General features: G+C 46.0%; 1 protein-coding gene across 13 annotated transcripts in view; it reads right to left on the bottom strand.

Moving 5' to 3' along the window:
* The window catches only part of KIAA1217 (KIAA1217 ortholog), a 346,126-nt gene that overhangs the window by 48,761 nt on the left and 280,912 nt on the right, over positions 1–16,453 (bottom strand). For 8 of the 13 annotated variants that reach the window (XM_065921090.1, XM_065921091.1, XM_065921093.1 and 5 more), the window contains 2 exons: positions 6,194–6,298; positions 5,658–5,707 (listed from right to left, as the gene is read on the bottom strand). In XM_065921090.1, the coding sequence (XP_065777162.1) occupies positions 5,658–5,707; positions 6,194–6,298 (155 nt within the window). The remainder of the gene's footprint in view (positions 1–5,657; positions 5,708–6,193; positions 6,299–16,453) is intronic. The other 5 variants (XM_065921092.1, XM_065921094.1, XM_065921095.1 and 2 more) reach the window with 1 other exon arrangement.

The following is a 16,453-nucleotide window of genomic DNA, read 5'->3' as shown; positions in this document are numbered from 1 at the left end:
TTTACCTACCATCTGTGGGAGCTGAACCCCGATAACTGGCTTTAAAAATACCTTTCAGAACCGAGTTTCTCATGCTCATTTATAAAACTTCCTCATCTATAACCTCTCAATCCACTAAACCTGGCTTCCGTAACTCCATCATTCACTGCATTGGCCCTTTATAAAATGGCCAATGGGACTCCCCTGGTGGTCCAGTGGTTAAGAACCCACCGGCCGGGGTTCAATCCCTGGTCTGGAGAGGCCCCTCATGCTGCAGGGTGACAAAGGCCATGCACCACAATTAACTGGGCTCGCGTGCCCTACAGCCTATGCTCCACAACAAGAGAAGCCACCGCAGTGAGAAGCCCTCACACCGCAACGAAGAGCAGCTCCCGTTCACTGCAACCAGAGAAAGCCCGCGTGCAGCAACGAAAACCCAGCACAGCCAAATACAAGCAAATAATACAATAAATACGGTGGCTAGTGGTCAGCTGCCAACGCAATAGACTCTGGGTTGCCACGATAGCACCCTGATGTGACGCTGGGCTTTGTCAGTCACTTCTTTTCTTTCTCAGGAACTTTGAAACTTTCCTTGCCCTTGTCTTCTTCCCTGCCCTGTCTTGGTCAGCCTCTTTCTTAATTTCTTCCTCGGCCAGCCTTCTGCATCCTAGCCTGCTTCTCCTCTCACTGGACATGGTTTCAAGGAGGTCACTTCCATGACCACCACCTGCCAAGGTCCCCCAGACCTCTGCCGCCAGCACACGATTCAGCCACATCCCCAGACCTTACCGTCTCTTTGGGACCTTTCCACAAGCAGGTCAAATTCATTATTTCTACCTGTTTCTCCTCCCAAACCTCTTTCTGTCTCTCTTGAACTAATTTTAGCCAGTGGCCCTATTATCCACTCAAGTATTTAAACCAGAAACCCAGAAATCACTCTCAGTATCCAAGTCCTAGCTGTCTCTCTTCCTGTCAGTTTCCTCATCTGTAAAATGGGTGTAAGTGTGATTGTGCAGGATGATGGAATTAACACACATGGACTGCTCCACCCAGTTTCTGGCACAAAGGGGCCCCACTGCGGTTGTTGGGCTGTAATGATTATTTCTCTGGGCAGAGTGAGCGGGAAGAGCCCCTGCTGGATCCCCCTCCCCACTTGGAGTGGCAGCAGGTGGCAGCGGTGACAGGCTGAGCGCTACAAGCAACTGCCCTGAAGTCTACGGCTGGAGCTGGGTCTGGTGGGGGGGACCCCGAGTGGTGAATGAGTTCCCGCTTCATCCTAGAGCCTCAGGACCTGGGATCCACTCTCTGAACCCACATGCGGGATGGGCACATTCTAGTCTGTGGAGGGTGGTCGGCGGGCGGGTCACTCTTGGCCGCTCCCTTCTGTACACCCAGCCCTGTCCAGGCAACCGGCCCTTCTCCCTCTTCCCAAGTCTGCTCTTAGGTAACTTACTTCAGCTGAGGTGTATCTTAATGTGGACTGTTGTAACAGGAAGAACATGGGTTTAGGGGCTGGCCAGACTGGCTGAGAATCTTTTTTTTTTAAATTTATTTATTTGGCTGTGCTGGGTCTTAGGTTGTGGCATGTGGGATCTACTTCCTCGACCAGGGATTGAACCCAGGCCCCCGGCATTGGGACCGTGGAGTCTTAGCCACTGGACCACCAGGGAAGTTCCCTTGAGGCGTATCTTAATGTGCACTGTTGTAACAGGAAGAACATGGGTATAGGGTTGCCAGGCTGAAACTTACTAGCTCCATGGCTAACATCTTCCTTACAGGGTTATGTGTTTAAACGATGTAATACACCATAAAACACAGGTTATGACTTTGAAATGGGAGGTTCCTTCTGTTCTTTTATACCCATGGTAAACCAGATATTCCTGTAACAGGAAGTAACAGGAAGTCTGGGCTTCCCTTTTTCAGGTACCCTTGACCCAACGAGCTCCTTGACTCACTACAGAATTCCGTGTACTTGTCTACAGAACAGGGATAACACTTTCTGTCTTGTCACTGACCTCCTAGGATTCCGGAAGAATTAATTTATTTTGCACACCATACAAGGCTGCTATGGCAATGAAAGCCCTGTGGACCACGGGTAGCCCTGACACATCACAACGAGAAAGGCCAAACTCTGCAGAGACGCAGAGGAGCAAACACACGTGTGTGTTGCCGATGGCATCGCAAATTGGCTCAGCCTTTTAGAGGAGAAACCTGGCGGTGTATCGCCAGTGCTCCTCAGCTGCTCGTCCCTTTGGACTTATTGATTCCACTTTGGGAAATGCATTCTGAAGAAATAACACCTGCTCCTTCCCTCATGCTTCAAAAAAGACACTGGCAAAAACGTTCAAAACAAAGAAACGAAACCACCTTTCTTTAAAGGGACTGGGGCACCTTAACACAAAAGGATGAGACATCAGGACAGGCTGGTGGAGCATGTTGACATGTGTCACGTGTGTGTGAATGTGTGTTCAGTTTCCTCATCTGGAACATGGGAATCATGAGTGTACCTATCCCATGAGGCTGCGTCAGGGGTTAACAAGTTCAGGCGCAGAAATGCACTCAGAATAAATATTGCCTGGTACATAGGAAACACTCACTAAATGCTTCCTATTATTATTATTTCATCCCAGTGGTGTGGTGGTAAAAGAATCTGTCTGCCAATGCAAGAGATCCAGGTTTGATCCCAGGGTCGGGAAGATCCCCTGGTGGAGGAACTGGCAACCCACTCATTCCTGCCTGTAAAATTCCACAGACAGAGGAGCCTGGCAGGCCACAGTCCATGGAGTCATAGAGAGTCAGATACTGGCTAACACACACACACACACACACACACACACACACACACACCCCAACACACACACACACACACACACACACACACACACCCCAACACACACACACACACACACCCCAACACACACACACACACACACACACACACACACACACACACACACACACACACACACACACACACACACACACACACACACACCCCAAAAGGGAAATTCCATAAAGAAGGATACAAAACAGCAATGTACACATTGATTACAGTGGTACTGGATATTAATCATTTCTAGAATAGAAGCCAGAGGAACAGAATGTTTTAGTGTCTGTTTAATGGTAGCACCCCGACTTTATTAGATGTAACAGACATACAATAATACTGTGTAACTTTAAGGTGTACGATGTGTCAGTTTGACACAGTTAATGTATGGCCGTAGGATTATTACCTATCAAAAATGTTACGTTCATCCTGTCACATAATTACCATGTCTTTCTTGGGGTGAGAACATTTAAGATCTGTTCCCTTGGCAACTTTCAAGTGCCCAGTTCAATACTGTTATCTACAATCACCACACAGTATGTAAGAACTTATTCATCCCCTAACTGGAAGCTGGTCCTTTTTGACCAAAATCTTCTATGTCCCCCACCCGCAGGCAACCACCCATCTGCTCTCCGTTTCTGCAAGGTCAGTTGGTGTCTTTTCCCCCCATAGGTTCATAATCAGAAAATAAGTGCTCTGAAGACAAGCTCAGCAGTTGCCACGGAACAATTCTCTGGCTGCAGTCAAGGTCATTGGTTGATTTCTAAGGAAAGCAACCAATCCTGTGAGGACTGGGAATGCTGGAAGAAGAACAGCCCTGCTGGCTTTAGAGCTGCAGAGCCTGAACTCGGCTAGGGGGAATCAGGACCAGCAGACATCTCAACATAAGGCCCCAGTTCTGTCCATTCTGCCATGTGGCACTAACACCCTCTGTGGCTTTCCCCCTGTTAGGGGTTTCAGCCAACGTACCATGCGCTTCTTGAGTAATTCAACAGCCAAATGTGTCCCTGGAAATGATGTCTATTTCTAACCCAAGGGAAAGGAAGACATCATGTTCTTGAGAGAGGCCCACCTTGAGTCTGCAGGTTAAGATGGATATCAAGTATACATGGACAGGGACTTCCCTGGCGGTCCAGTGGCTGAGACTCCATGCTGCCAATGCAGGGGACCCAGGTTCAAGCCCTGGTCAGAGAACTAGATCCCACATGCCACAACTAAGAGTTCCTACATACTGCAACTAAAAAGATCCCACGTGCCACAGCTAAGACCTGGTGCAGTCAATTTAGTTATTTGTCAGTCAATTAGTCAATTAGTCAAACAGTCATTTACTAATGAGTAAGTAAATATTGGGGAAAAAAAAAAAGATCAAATGAGGCCAGACCACCAGAAATGTACATTTTCCATTATAAAAATGCATATGTATACCCGGATACTAGTGAAGTCAACAGGGAATATAATTGGGGCCTTTTTGGGGGGAGTGAAAGTGTGAGTCGTTCAGTTGTGTCCAACTCTGTGTGACCCCATAGACTGTCCATGGGATTCTTCAGGCAAGAATACTAGAGTGGGTAACCATTCCCTTCTCCAGGGGATCTTCCCGACCCAGGGACTGAACCTGGGTCTCCTGCATTGCAGGCAGATTCTTTACAGCCTGAGATACCAGAGTCAGGCCTTCGGGGGGAGTGCTGGCATTTAAAAGCAGACCTTGTTCCAAGTACACCTTCTTCTGCCTTGACCCCTGGGGGCTCCCTATCAGCTCATTCTGTTTTCTTATCCAGTCACATCCTGCTGCTGCGCTGAGGCCCTTCCCCAGTGCAGAACCTTCGACTGCCTTCCCTGTGCACTTAGAATAATATCTAAATTGCTCTCCACGGCACCTGTACATGCTTTGCTCTCTACCTGGGTGTCTCTTCCTTTCCCTCCTCATCCTTTTGGCTTCAGTTTGTGTTACTTCCCCCAGAGAAATGGCCCTGGTCAAGGCTAGCCCTGATGGTTAAACATTCATCCTGCTTTTTTAAATTTACTTTGTTGAATATCCAATAGATGAGCCTACATAATTATATCAAGCCAATTATGAAGCCAATGATTTTCTCTTCTTGATTAAAAAAAAAAAAAAACAGAAGTTATGTTTTTTTAAGGGTCTGAATTTTATGTATCAGCTTTCCATTATTTTTTGTTGGGAAACTCATGATGCCAAGTACAATCCAGCTGCCCTGTCCTCAGGGATATAAACCAAGGATGAAACCGACAGCAGATGGTATGTCATCCCATAGGCTCTGGACCATTGTGTTTTTATTATTGCTTGTCTGTACATCCTGCACTTTTTCTTAATGTTTAGACACTGGTTTGATTCTTGGGCTTCCCTGGGGACTCAGCAGGTAAAGAATCCGCCTGCAATGCAGGAGACCTGGGTTTGATCCCTGGGTTGGGAAGATCTGCTGGAGAAGGGATAGGCTACCCACTCCAGTATTCTGGCCTGGAGAACTCCATGGACTGCATAGACCATGGGGTGGCAAAGAGTTGGACACAACTGAGTGACTTTCACTTTCACTTTTCATCATACAATGATCTGTCCCAGATCCATTTTCTGCATTGGATTAGTGGGTAGGCAGCCCACTGTCCTTACCCAGTCCCAGGCACATAAGTATTTGTTGAGTATAGAACCTCACCAATGAATAAATAAATGAGGAAGTGAATAACTGAAGATGGAAAGGAGAGGATGAAATGGCTTAGTCCCAAACCCCACCTCGAATTAATTACACAGGTGACGTAGGGAGAGGTTAATAGGTCTAGAAGCAAACCAGCCCCATCAAAGGCAGCTCCCAGACCTCCTGTGGGTCTGAAGAACACTTACCTGCACCATCTGTTTGGTTCTTACTGGCTGTGGTTTTCATCATTTTCTCGCTGAAGGAAAGAAAAAGAGAGTCAGCTCTGTAGTTGCCAAAATGCTTTTCTTCCCCACTTCCATTCACTATTCCAAGCAATCAGCGGCAGCTAGTGATGGTATTAAGCAATGAAGGTATTCCAGCATCGGCACCACTTTTGGCCGGAATGGAAAAGGCTTCCCAGGGGTGCAGCGGAGGCGCACTCATGACTTTCAGCTGATGGAGGGTGTGGAGATGTGCAGAGGGCGGTGGCAGGCACTGCGCAGTGGGCCACAAAGCCACATGCACTGGGAAGCCCATTTACCCTTCTTGGGCCAAAGTGTTACCTTCGACCAAGAATTACCGGAAACAGACAGACAAACAAACAAACCATGATTCATAGAGACGTGGATATTTTCAGCCTTGAAATGATTACAAGAAAACGATTGGAATGAATGAATGATCTTAATCATTAAAGAGAAACAGATTGAATTAATTTTGAATCGGGTTGCTTTCTTCTTTTTACCTAGAGGCATCTTTGCTATTACTTGTAAGGGGCCCTTTAAAAAGCGCAGATTGAACAAGGCCAGTTAAACTGGCAATCTGTTTCTCCATGGCTTGCATTCTCTCTCTGTAAAACAAGAGAATTGTTTGTTAAAGCTGTGTTGACTTTCGGACTGGTTTGTCGAGGGCAGTGATCATCTGAGGGTTATAAAGGTTCCACCTCCACCGAGCAGGCCTCCAAAGTTCAGCCCCACCTGGCTTGCAGAAACCAACAAGCCTGCAAATCCCCACCGAGTTTGAGATTTGATGGTCAGAGATGAGTACTGACCCAATGATCTTACTAAAAAGACCCTGGAGAGATCGGCAGAGGCCTCATGGAAAACAGAAAAGCTTCTCCCTTGGAAATAATTCTCTTTGTGCATCTTTGTGTTTTTGAGCCTTCCTGCCCTGCTTTTGCTATTAGTCCTCTGCACCAGAGGGGTCCCAGGCCAGTCGGGGGAGGGAGTGGGCCAGGAACACACACTTTCAAGCTGTGCTCGTTCCGAGGTTGCCGGTTTTGGTGTGAATGATGGAGACGCTTGTTGTGTGCCCGGAGTAGGACTTGCTGCACAGCCCAAGAGTACACAAGTAACTGTCTCTTGAGAGCACGGGAAAGTGTGACTGAAATCAATGTCTTCACACTAGAAGGCAGAGGGTCCTCAAATCAATGCCATAGGAATCAGAGGGCTTTTACGGATTCAGCAGGAAAACAATTACCCCCACCAACTTGGTTATCTCAAGACACGAATGAAAACAGTTCTCAGTTTTTAAATCATGCACAGATACTACACCTCTCTGTTCAAGGTTCTCTAAGGCTACACACGATTCATTTGGCTTCCAAAACAGGCTCACATTTCTGTATGGTCAGAGCAACAACAGCGTCATGGAACTATCACCGTTATTTCCAACACATTACAGTCACCACCACAGAGCGACCTGTGCTAAGGACAGAGCCATCACACAAGTCATGGCACACAAATTCAGTTCTTCTTGCTCAGTAGTTCAAGAGAGTAAAAGACAGAAGAAGAATTAGAACAGTGTGGTTGCCTGGACTACCATCGTACCCTCATCAGGAAGTGTCAAGTCCCAGCCTGAGACAGAGAAGCGGCCCCCACTCTTCTCTGGGGGTGGGGGGTGTCTCAGTCCCACGGGCCTCTTGGAGTGTGAGCAATGGTAAAGGTTCCCGGGTGACAAACTGCACATTCAGACACTGGCTTTTAAACACAAGTCAACCACTTTATCTGGTACCCAACGGAAAAGGTCATGGTGGTCCGTTCTTTCACTTAAAACAACTGGTTATGTTGGACTTCACAAGAGACGCTACATCTGTATCTTGAACTTCAAGGCAAGTAAAAGGATTCTGAAGAGTAATTTTGCTCATACAGTTTTTTGGCTTTGCACTTTGCCTTTGGAATATAACCCTCAGTGATGTAGAAAACACTGAGATTCATTTCACAATTACAAGCGTCTGACTTCAGAATTCCATGCAATTTTTTCTTTAGTTTAAAATAAATGGTTGTGTCACAATATTGAGTTTCTAGGATGTAAGTCATGCAGTCTGGAGGATTAATGGTTGTCAACCCACTATGGGGTGAGGCCAGGGGGTGAGAATTATTAGTAGTAGGATCTCTCTCAGTGAGCAGAGATATGCGTCTACCTGGAGTGACTTTCCAAGTGTTTTAAACCTCTGAGCTTGTGAGCATTTTCAGTTATGTGTGTGTTCTCAGCGTCCTGTCTGTCATAAAGCTGTGCATGGGGCAAAGAGGAAAATTAGTAAGAAATCCCACTCAAGAAAGCAGGTTAGGGACTTCCCTGGCGGTCCAATAGTTAAGAATCCGCCTTGCAAATGCAAGGGATGCAGGTTCGATCCCTGGTTGGGGAACTAAGATCCCACCTGCTATGGAGCAGCTAAGCCCACGTACCACAACTAGGGAGTCCATGGGCTGCAACGAAAGATCCCACATCACACAATGGTGCTCCCGCGTGCAGCAACTATGACCCTGACACGGTCAAATAAATAGCTAATAAATATAAAAAGAAAAAGAAAGAAAACAGGTTAATAAATACCCACTGGCGATGCCAAGTTTATCGGACCCAAGTTGCACAGCACCTTAGGACTGATGGGGTGGTGGCTGATCTCCAAGTGTGGGGCATACACACACAGGCATTCCGGGTGGACACTGTTCAGAATCTCAGTCTTCCCATGGTGATGCTGGAAGCCAAACTCATGGCCCTTAGAGCAGGGGTGCTCTCAGAACTACCTCGAGAGGCACTAGTTTACCCCTCTTATTCAATCCTAGACAAATGCAAAGGGTTTCTTTTCTTTTCAAGTGGGAAAGCAGGGACTTCCGTCGTGGTCCAGAGGCTAAGACTCCATGTTCCCAACACAGGGGGCCAAGTTCAATCCCTGGTCTGGGAACTAGATCCCATATGCTAAGAGCCAGCATGGGAACTAGATCACATATGCCAGAACTCAGAGGGTCCGCATGCTGCACCTGCCATGACTAAGACCCAATGCAGCCAAGTAATTAAATATATAATTTTACAAAGTGGCAGGACATTCTTTTGGTTAGGAAGAGGCTTAATGGATTCTCTGAAGCTGGAGTGCAGGATACAAAGGCATGGTGACAAACTAACTGCCCCCAGGAGACAATAATATCAAGAGATGTTAGCAGTAGGTAAGTCCACGGCTACAGAGAACAAGCAGGAGTCTGTGGGGGAGAGAAAAGGCAGATGGATTCCAGTGCTGGCCTAGGCACAGTGCTGATTAGGGCTACATCATGGTTCTCTCCGGTCCCTCTCTGGTCACCAGCTATCATGACCTAGTCTAACAAATCACCAGAATCAATCCAGACGCAGGACTGTGATCTTCAGCAGATTCATCACCATGGTGAGAACTGCAGAATGGTACGGCACAGATGAGTCCTCTCAGAGAGGCACCCACAGGGCTTCCTCCACACCTCTGGCATCCTCCGCGGCGCAGCTGGTACTCGGCCTCTCACCGTTCTCACCCCAGACAATGCTTTTAGGGTGAAGAGAAAGAAAACCCCTGAACGGCATGCCACTCTCCTGACTTCTAGGACTGATGTGGACGGAGCCTGCAGACCTGCCTGGGATGAGGGTCTAGATGTTTTGGAGCGAAAACCCTGCATTCAGTCCAGATACTCACATACTTGTTCTTCTGTTTGCATCTCTGAGGACAGGACTGGAAGCTCCTTGGGTGGCCTCTTCCAGGTTATGTCACCAGTGGGGTCACCAGGAAGGAGATAAGATCTATCAGAACATGGAGAGCTCGGAACACTTGAGCTTGACGGCCAAGGAGGGAGCGATTCTCTCCCCGTGCCCAGGAGACAGTGCACGCCCCAGGCGCCATGCACACAGATTGCACACGCGTGTTCCACTGTCTCGGCCAAAACCACTTTGCAAAAATACAATTCTTTTGACACATGGTAATGAGAAAACTTTTTCCCTCCTGTTTAATCATCAAAGTGTTTCTGGTTTCAGGATTCATTTGAAGGAGATTATCTGATTTATAAATTCATAAATAAGATTGTCTTTCCATTTCATGGCTGGTAATCTGGAAACAATTTTATGGTTTAACTAAATTACAGCAACTGGAAACTTCGGCAGCCTTCTCCCATGATGAAATGTTATGAAGTATGTTTTAAATGTGAAAGGGGGAAGAAAGAGAAATGCAGTGGAAGAAGAGAAATTAAAACAACCCTGTCATTTCACTGCAGTGGCAATTTTGAATGATAATCATTAGAATATTAAAGATGCTCCAGCTAATTCTTGCCAATATCACTTGGTTTAAGGTATTCCAGGGTGGGTATAATTACTGTTGAAAAGATGGCTTAAAAGTGATTTCATAGACCATTTTATTTCATTCCATAAACCATATTTATGTGATTAGTATGTACGGTTAACTAGTCATTTAGTGTTATAAGTCAGCTTGGCTCAATGAATCTTCCTGGGGCTCAAGCATAATATTAATAAAAAATTCAAATCCAATCCAGAGAAAGTGCTGATCTCAGTATTAAATTCCTGCTGCTACAACCAGCCTTCCTGCAAGTCCGTCTGTCTGCGAAGACGGAGCAAAACGCAGACAGCTCGTGGTCTGCTCTCCACAGAGTCTAGGAAAGGGAAGAAAAAAAAAATCTGCATCCGGGGAGATATTTTTAATGAGCATATCCATTCATACAAGTTTTTGATTCAACGTTTTGTGACTGGGGACTTGTCTTTGGACTGACTGAGGCCTCGTTAAGCCTGAAGTAAGTCTTTATCATTGTGCATCTAGGTAAATGAATGGCTATTAAAAACCAAGTAGCATGAGACTGGTAATTCCCCTATAATGAATCCTTAAGGATATGTTTTTAAATATCCAAAAAAAAAAGTGTCGGGAGCTGGCTGATACCAGCCTGCCAAGCTGATGTGCCTAAACTCCCAGTCTGCATTCACCTTGGCAACCAGCCACTATCCTTTGGAACCTGCTGGTACAGGATACTCAGTATCACCTGCAGTAACCAGGGCTGGCTTTCTGAGACTACTAACTAGGTGGGTCGCTGTTCACTTCTAGTTCTAGTATTTTATGATTTTTTTTTTTCTGGTTCCTGCTCATTCCTTGTTATCTCTCTCCCCCCAGAAAGTTATAAATGGTCAATGAGTCACCAACAAACATTTCTGGGCACTTAATATGTGGTAGGTGCCACGTGAGCCAGCGCAGACACAGCAGTGAATCAGGTATAATCATCCTTAAGCAATACCTTCCTCTCACAAAGTCCATTTTTTTTCTTGGGAGCAATCTAAATGCTCCCAAGAAAACCTTTCATCCCAAGATGAAAACCCTTTCATCTTGGCAGTGCCAACAGCGTATTCCAGAACCGAAGAGTGAACAGGTTTAAAGCAAGGCTGTGCCCTTGTTTGTTCATGCCCTGATGCTTTGGCATGAGAGGAAAAAATACCAGAGTTATTAAAGACACTGTTTTTAGATGAGGTCAACAGAGCACTGGAATTCAAATGATCTGAATTTGTGGTAAAGCTTTAAATAAAGGACTCTGAGCCATGAACTCAGTTCTTCTGCCCAATGTTAACCTTTTGGTGAAAGAGCCGGTAACTGAAGACATTCTTCCAAAAATGCCCAGTAAATAAAACTTCTCATGGAAACACCTAGATTTATTCAGGATATTGATGGAGTTGGTGATATCTGAGTGGGGCTACCATGGCATGTACCTGTAAGTATTTTGGAGGTCATGGTACTGTCTGGGTACCACTACACGCTCCTTAGGGATACTGACCATGTCATGTATCTTTGTTTGCATCCTTAGTCCTTAGAGGAGGACTGGGCTCACAGACGGCCACGAAGAAGTACTATCTACAACCCTGACATTGAAGGCTGCTATCTCGCCCTTGCCCTCTGCTCATGGAGAAAGGAGACTAGGGCTATTCTGCTTTCCCTTTATCACTTCAATCCATCATCTGTCCAAACCCTCCACATCTCCCCTGCTTCTGAGTTCTGCATTACTCATCCTTCAGGTCCCTACCAGCACTCAGGAAATTCCCTCACATCCTTGGGTGACTTCAGCACAGAAAGCTGGCCTCCTGTCTGCCACACCCCAGACCATCACCTTACCGAGCTTCAGCATCCACACTGCTAACCCTTTCAGCAGGTTGGCACCACAGATCTCAAACTCTTCTTCAGACATTCCTTGACCTTAAAATCCTTACTCAGTATGACTTTACATTCTGGATGTGAAAACTCCAAAATCGTCTTTAAAAACAGCAATCTTTGGGGACTTCCCTGGTGGTCCAGTGGCTAAGACTCTGAACTTCCAATGCAGGGGGCCTGGGTTCAATCGCTGGTTGGAGAACTAGATTCCACATGTAACAACTAGAAGATTCTACATGCTGCAACTAAAATATCCCACATGCCACAATGAAGATGGAAGATCCTGTGTGCCACAACTAAGACTTGGCACAGAATTCCCCCCCCCCCCCCAAAAAAAAAGAACAACAAACTTTGGTGTCTTCTGTTCTCCTGGTAACACAAACCAGCTCTGTGCCTGCACGCTGGCCTTTCCCCCTTCATCTCCTGCCATCAGTACTGTCTGCAAGTTCCTTTTAATTTTCCTGCTGTTTACCCAGCAGACTACTCTCATACTCTCCCCTGTCCTGACCTCTTTCTCAGCCTCACTGTCTCTCCGCTGGTATGGCTTTGCTCCTGACTGTCTGAGGAGCGGAAGAGATGAGACGAAATGGACCAGCGTGGTGGCAGTGAGGTTGACAGCAATGGCTGGAGCAGGACTTTCAGCCCAAGTACTGGATGAGAGAGTCATACCCGAGATGGGAAGACAGGAATCCAAAGTAAGGAAAAGCCCCAGCAAGTCTGAACACAGGAAGCCAGTGAACGAGTTCATGGCAGGGAACGTAAGAGGCTGAATGAACATGGTACGCAGAGGAAACAGCGCCTGTCTTCCCCCAAGGGGCTTGCACTCCTTATTAAAAAGAGGCACCCCTTCTCTTACCCCTGTAACCCAACAAGAACTGCATCCTGCCAGACACAAAATTCTAGACTCACACAATTTTCTAGTTGGAGGGAACTTACTTTAGACCCCCACAGTTTTCTTTCCATTGTGGTTTGGTGATCTCGACCGAAGCAAAGGAAAAAAAGAAGGAAAAAAAAAAAAAGGTGTGACGGGCCCGGAGGCCGTGCAAAGCTCAGCCACACCTAGGCCTGTGTGTGGTAGGATCACCCCTTCAGAGAGGGTTCTGCCCAGCACAGCACTGCACCTGGAAACACTCCAGGTTGCCTTTAATCTATTTCACAACCTACTTTCAGGGCGGGTCGCTCTGGCTGAGACCAGAACACAGTCCGAAGTCAGCTTTTAAACACACCATCCCCAAATGGTCCGCACACGCTGCTCCTCTGGGCGAAGGGGCTGACTTCGCCGTGTTAGGTCACAAGGTCTGGTGTTTCTTTTAAAAAACTTGTTATGTTCTCCTGGAATACAGCCGATTAACAATGTTGTGATAGTTTTCAAGTGGGCAGCAAAGGGACTCAGCCATACCTATAGCCATTCTCCCTCAAAATCCCCTCCTATCTAATTTGCCACATACACAAGGTCTCTTACTTATGGAGAACTCTGCAGTTCACAAGGTGATTCAATACCTGCTTTTATTTCAACAGAACCCGGAGGAGGTTCTGTTGCCATCTAGATGCCAACTAGAACCCTAGCTGCTATCCCCTGGTTACAACGAGGACACTGAGGCTTCCTGCTCAACAAGGACCGAGGGGCAGGATGTAAGAAAACTCAGCTGGCCGCCTGCCCCCCACCCGCGCCCCACCCAGTGCTCCCAGCTAGGCTCTGGGCCGCCTCCCGTGACTCACCCACTGTCCGGGGCGAGGCTCCACTTCCCTGGTGAGCGCCCTTGCTCCCCAGGGCAAGCCTACACCCTGCCTCATGAAATCACCCACTCTGCATTTTCTTTCTCTTACCTGAGGGCAAATTTTCATATTCCTGCTCTGGAAGTGACATGTCTTTTCTTTTTTTTTTTTTTTTCCAGTACAGGTACAAACCACAATGAATAGCTGTTTGTTCCTATTCTGGCTACCTGATCACAGGCCTGTATTTGACCTTCCAATGAGTGTCAAAAGCTATGGGGAGAGACAGTCTTTTGAGTGACCCTAAGGGGGTTATGGAAGGAAGCTCCCCACTCCCACCTGCTTTAAAAAATTATTTTTTTATTGCATATTTGCTTTACAATGTTGTGCTATTTCTTATGTACAGCAAAGTGAATCAGTGATATATATATATATATATGTATATATGTGTGTGTGTGTATCCCTTCCTTTTGGATTTCCTTCCCATTTAGTCACCACAGAACACTCAGGAGAGGCCCCTGTGCTGCAGAGCAGGTTCTCATTAGTTATCTACTCTCTATATAGGATATCAATAGTGTATCTATATCAGTCCCAATCTCCCAATCCATCCTATTCCCCTCCTTTCCCCGTTGGTGTCCATATACTTGTTCTCTACATCTCTATTTCTGCTTTGTAAATAAGACCATCTGTACTCATTTTTTCAGATTCTACATATTATACGATATTTTCTCTCTGACTGACTTCACTCTGTATGACACTCTCTAGGTCCATCCGCATCTCTGCAAATGACCCAATTTCATTCCTTTTTGTGGCTGAGTAATATTCCACTGCACACATGTACCACATCTGTATCCATTCCTCTGTTGGGCATTTAGGTTGTTTCCATGGTGCAGCTATTGTGAATAGTGCTACAGTGAACACTGGGGTGCACGTGTCTTTTTGTACTTGTTTTTGATCTGCAAAATCTCAAGGTGGACTGCAAAGAAATAAGATAATGATTCTTAGGGAAAAGGAGGCCTCGCTCATGTTTCTCTCTCTCTTGTCTTCTTAGATCCCTGTGCTTGTTGGAAGAGTCAGGACACCCGGCCTTTATTACAAAGACCAAGAAACCCTGAGCTGCATGATAGTGAAAACAGCATTTGACCAGAGAAGTAGCCCTCATTGGTCCTTTGAGAATTGTCCTGTTTCTCCTTCTAAAAGTCTGCAATTAACAGATTATATCCTTTTATCCTACACTGTTAGTGGCAATGTAAGTTGGTGTAGCCAGTTTGGAAACCAGTACAGAGGTTCCTTAGAAAACTAAACATAGAGTTGTTTTATGATCCAGCAATCCCACTCCCTGAGCATAGATCCAGAAGACAAAAACTCTAATTTGAAAAGATATATGCACCCCGATGTTCACAACAGCACTCTGCACAACAGCCAAGACACGGCAGCAACCTAAACGCCCATCAACAAATGAATGGATAAAGAAGTCATGGCACATATATACTGTATAACAGAAGATTACTTAGCCATAAAAAAAAGCATGAAATAATGCCTTTTGCAGCAACATGGATAGACCTAGAGATTATCATACTAAGTGAAGTAAGACAGAGAAAGACATGCCATATGATATCACTTGTACATGGAATCTAAAATACAACACCGGGACTTCCCTGGTGGGGCAGTGGTTAAGACTCCATGCTCCCAGTGCAGAGGGCCCGGGTTTGATCCCTGGTCAGGGAACTAGATCCCACATGCCGCAAATAAGAGTTCACATGCAGTGACTAAAAATCTCACAAGCTGCAATTAAAAGATCCTGTATAGGGCAGTAAAAATCCAACGTGTTGCAGCTAAGACCCAGTGCAGCTAAATAAATAATTGGTAAAAAATATGACACAAATGAACTTATCTACAAAACAGAAATAAACTCACAGACATAGAGAACAGACTACTTATGGCTGCCAAAGCAAAGGAGGGTTGGGGGAGGGATGGATAGGGGAGTCTGGGATTAGCAGGTGCAAACTATTATATATAGGATGGATAAACAACAGGGTCCTACTGTATAGCCCAGGGAACTGTATTTAATACCTTGTGATAAACTATATGGAAAAAAATATGAATCACTTTGCTGTAGAGTGGAAATCAACATAACATTGTAAATAACTCTACTTCAATAAATTCTTAATGGTTTTAAAAAAAGACTAGATCCCTTCAGCTCCAGAGACAGACAGGGAGAGAGAGGAGGTATTTATTGGCAATACACGTTGACCCTACAAGAGTCAACACAGACTTTTTAAGACCCACAATTTTTGGAAGTTCAAATTAATGCTTCAGTTCAGTTCAGTTGCTCAGTGGTGTCCGACTCTTTGCGACCCCATGAATCGCAGCATGCCAGGCCTCTCTGTCCATCACCAACTCCCAGAGTTTACTCAAACTCATGTCCATCGAGTCGGTGATGCCATCCAGCCATCTCATCCTCTGTCGTCCCCTTCTCCTCCTGCCCCCAATCCCTCCCAGCATCAGGGTCTTTTCCAATGAGTCAACTCTTCGCATCAGGTGGCCAAAGTATTGGAGTTTCAGCTTCAGCACCAGTCTTTCCAATGAACATCCTGGACTGATCTCCTTTAGGATGGACTGGCTGGATCTCCTTGCAGTCCAAGGGACTCTCAAGAGTCTTCTCCAACACCATAGTTCAAAAGCATCAATTTTTTGGCGCTCAGCTTTCTTCATGGTCCAACTCTCACATCCATACAGGACCACTGGAAAAACCATAGCCTTGACCAGATGGACCTTTGTTGGCAAAGTAATGTCTCTGCTTTTTAATATGCTATCTAGGTTGGTAATAACTTTCCTCCCTAGGAGTAAGGAATTTCATGGCTG

The sequence above is a fragment of the Muntiacus reevesi genome, chromosome 2 (genome assembly GCF_963930625.1).
Source record: "Muntiacus reevesi chromosome 2, mMunRee1.1, whole genome shotgun sequence".
In the NCBI taxonomy this organism is placed as follows: Eukaryota; Metazoa; Chordata; class Mammalia; order Artiodactyla; family Cervidae; genus Muntiacus; species Muntiacus reevesi.
This window is presented reverse-complemented; position numbering and strand designations above follow the sequence as displayed.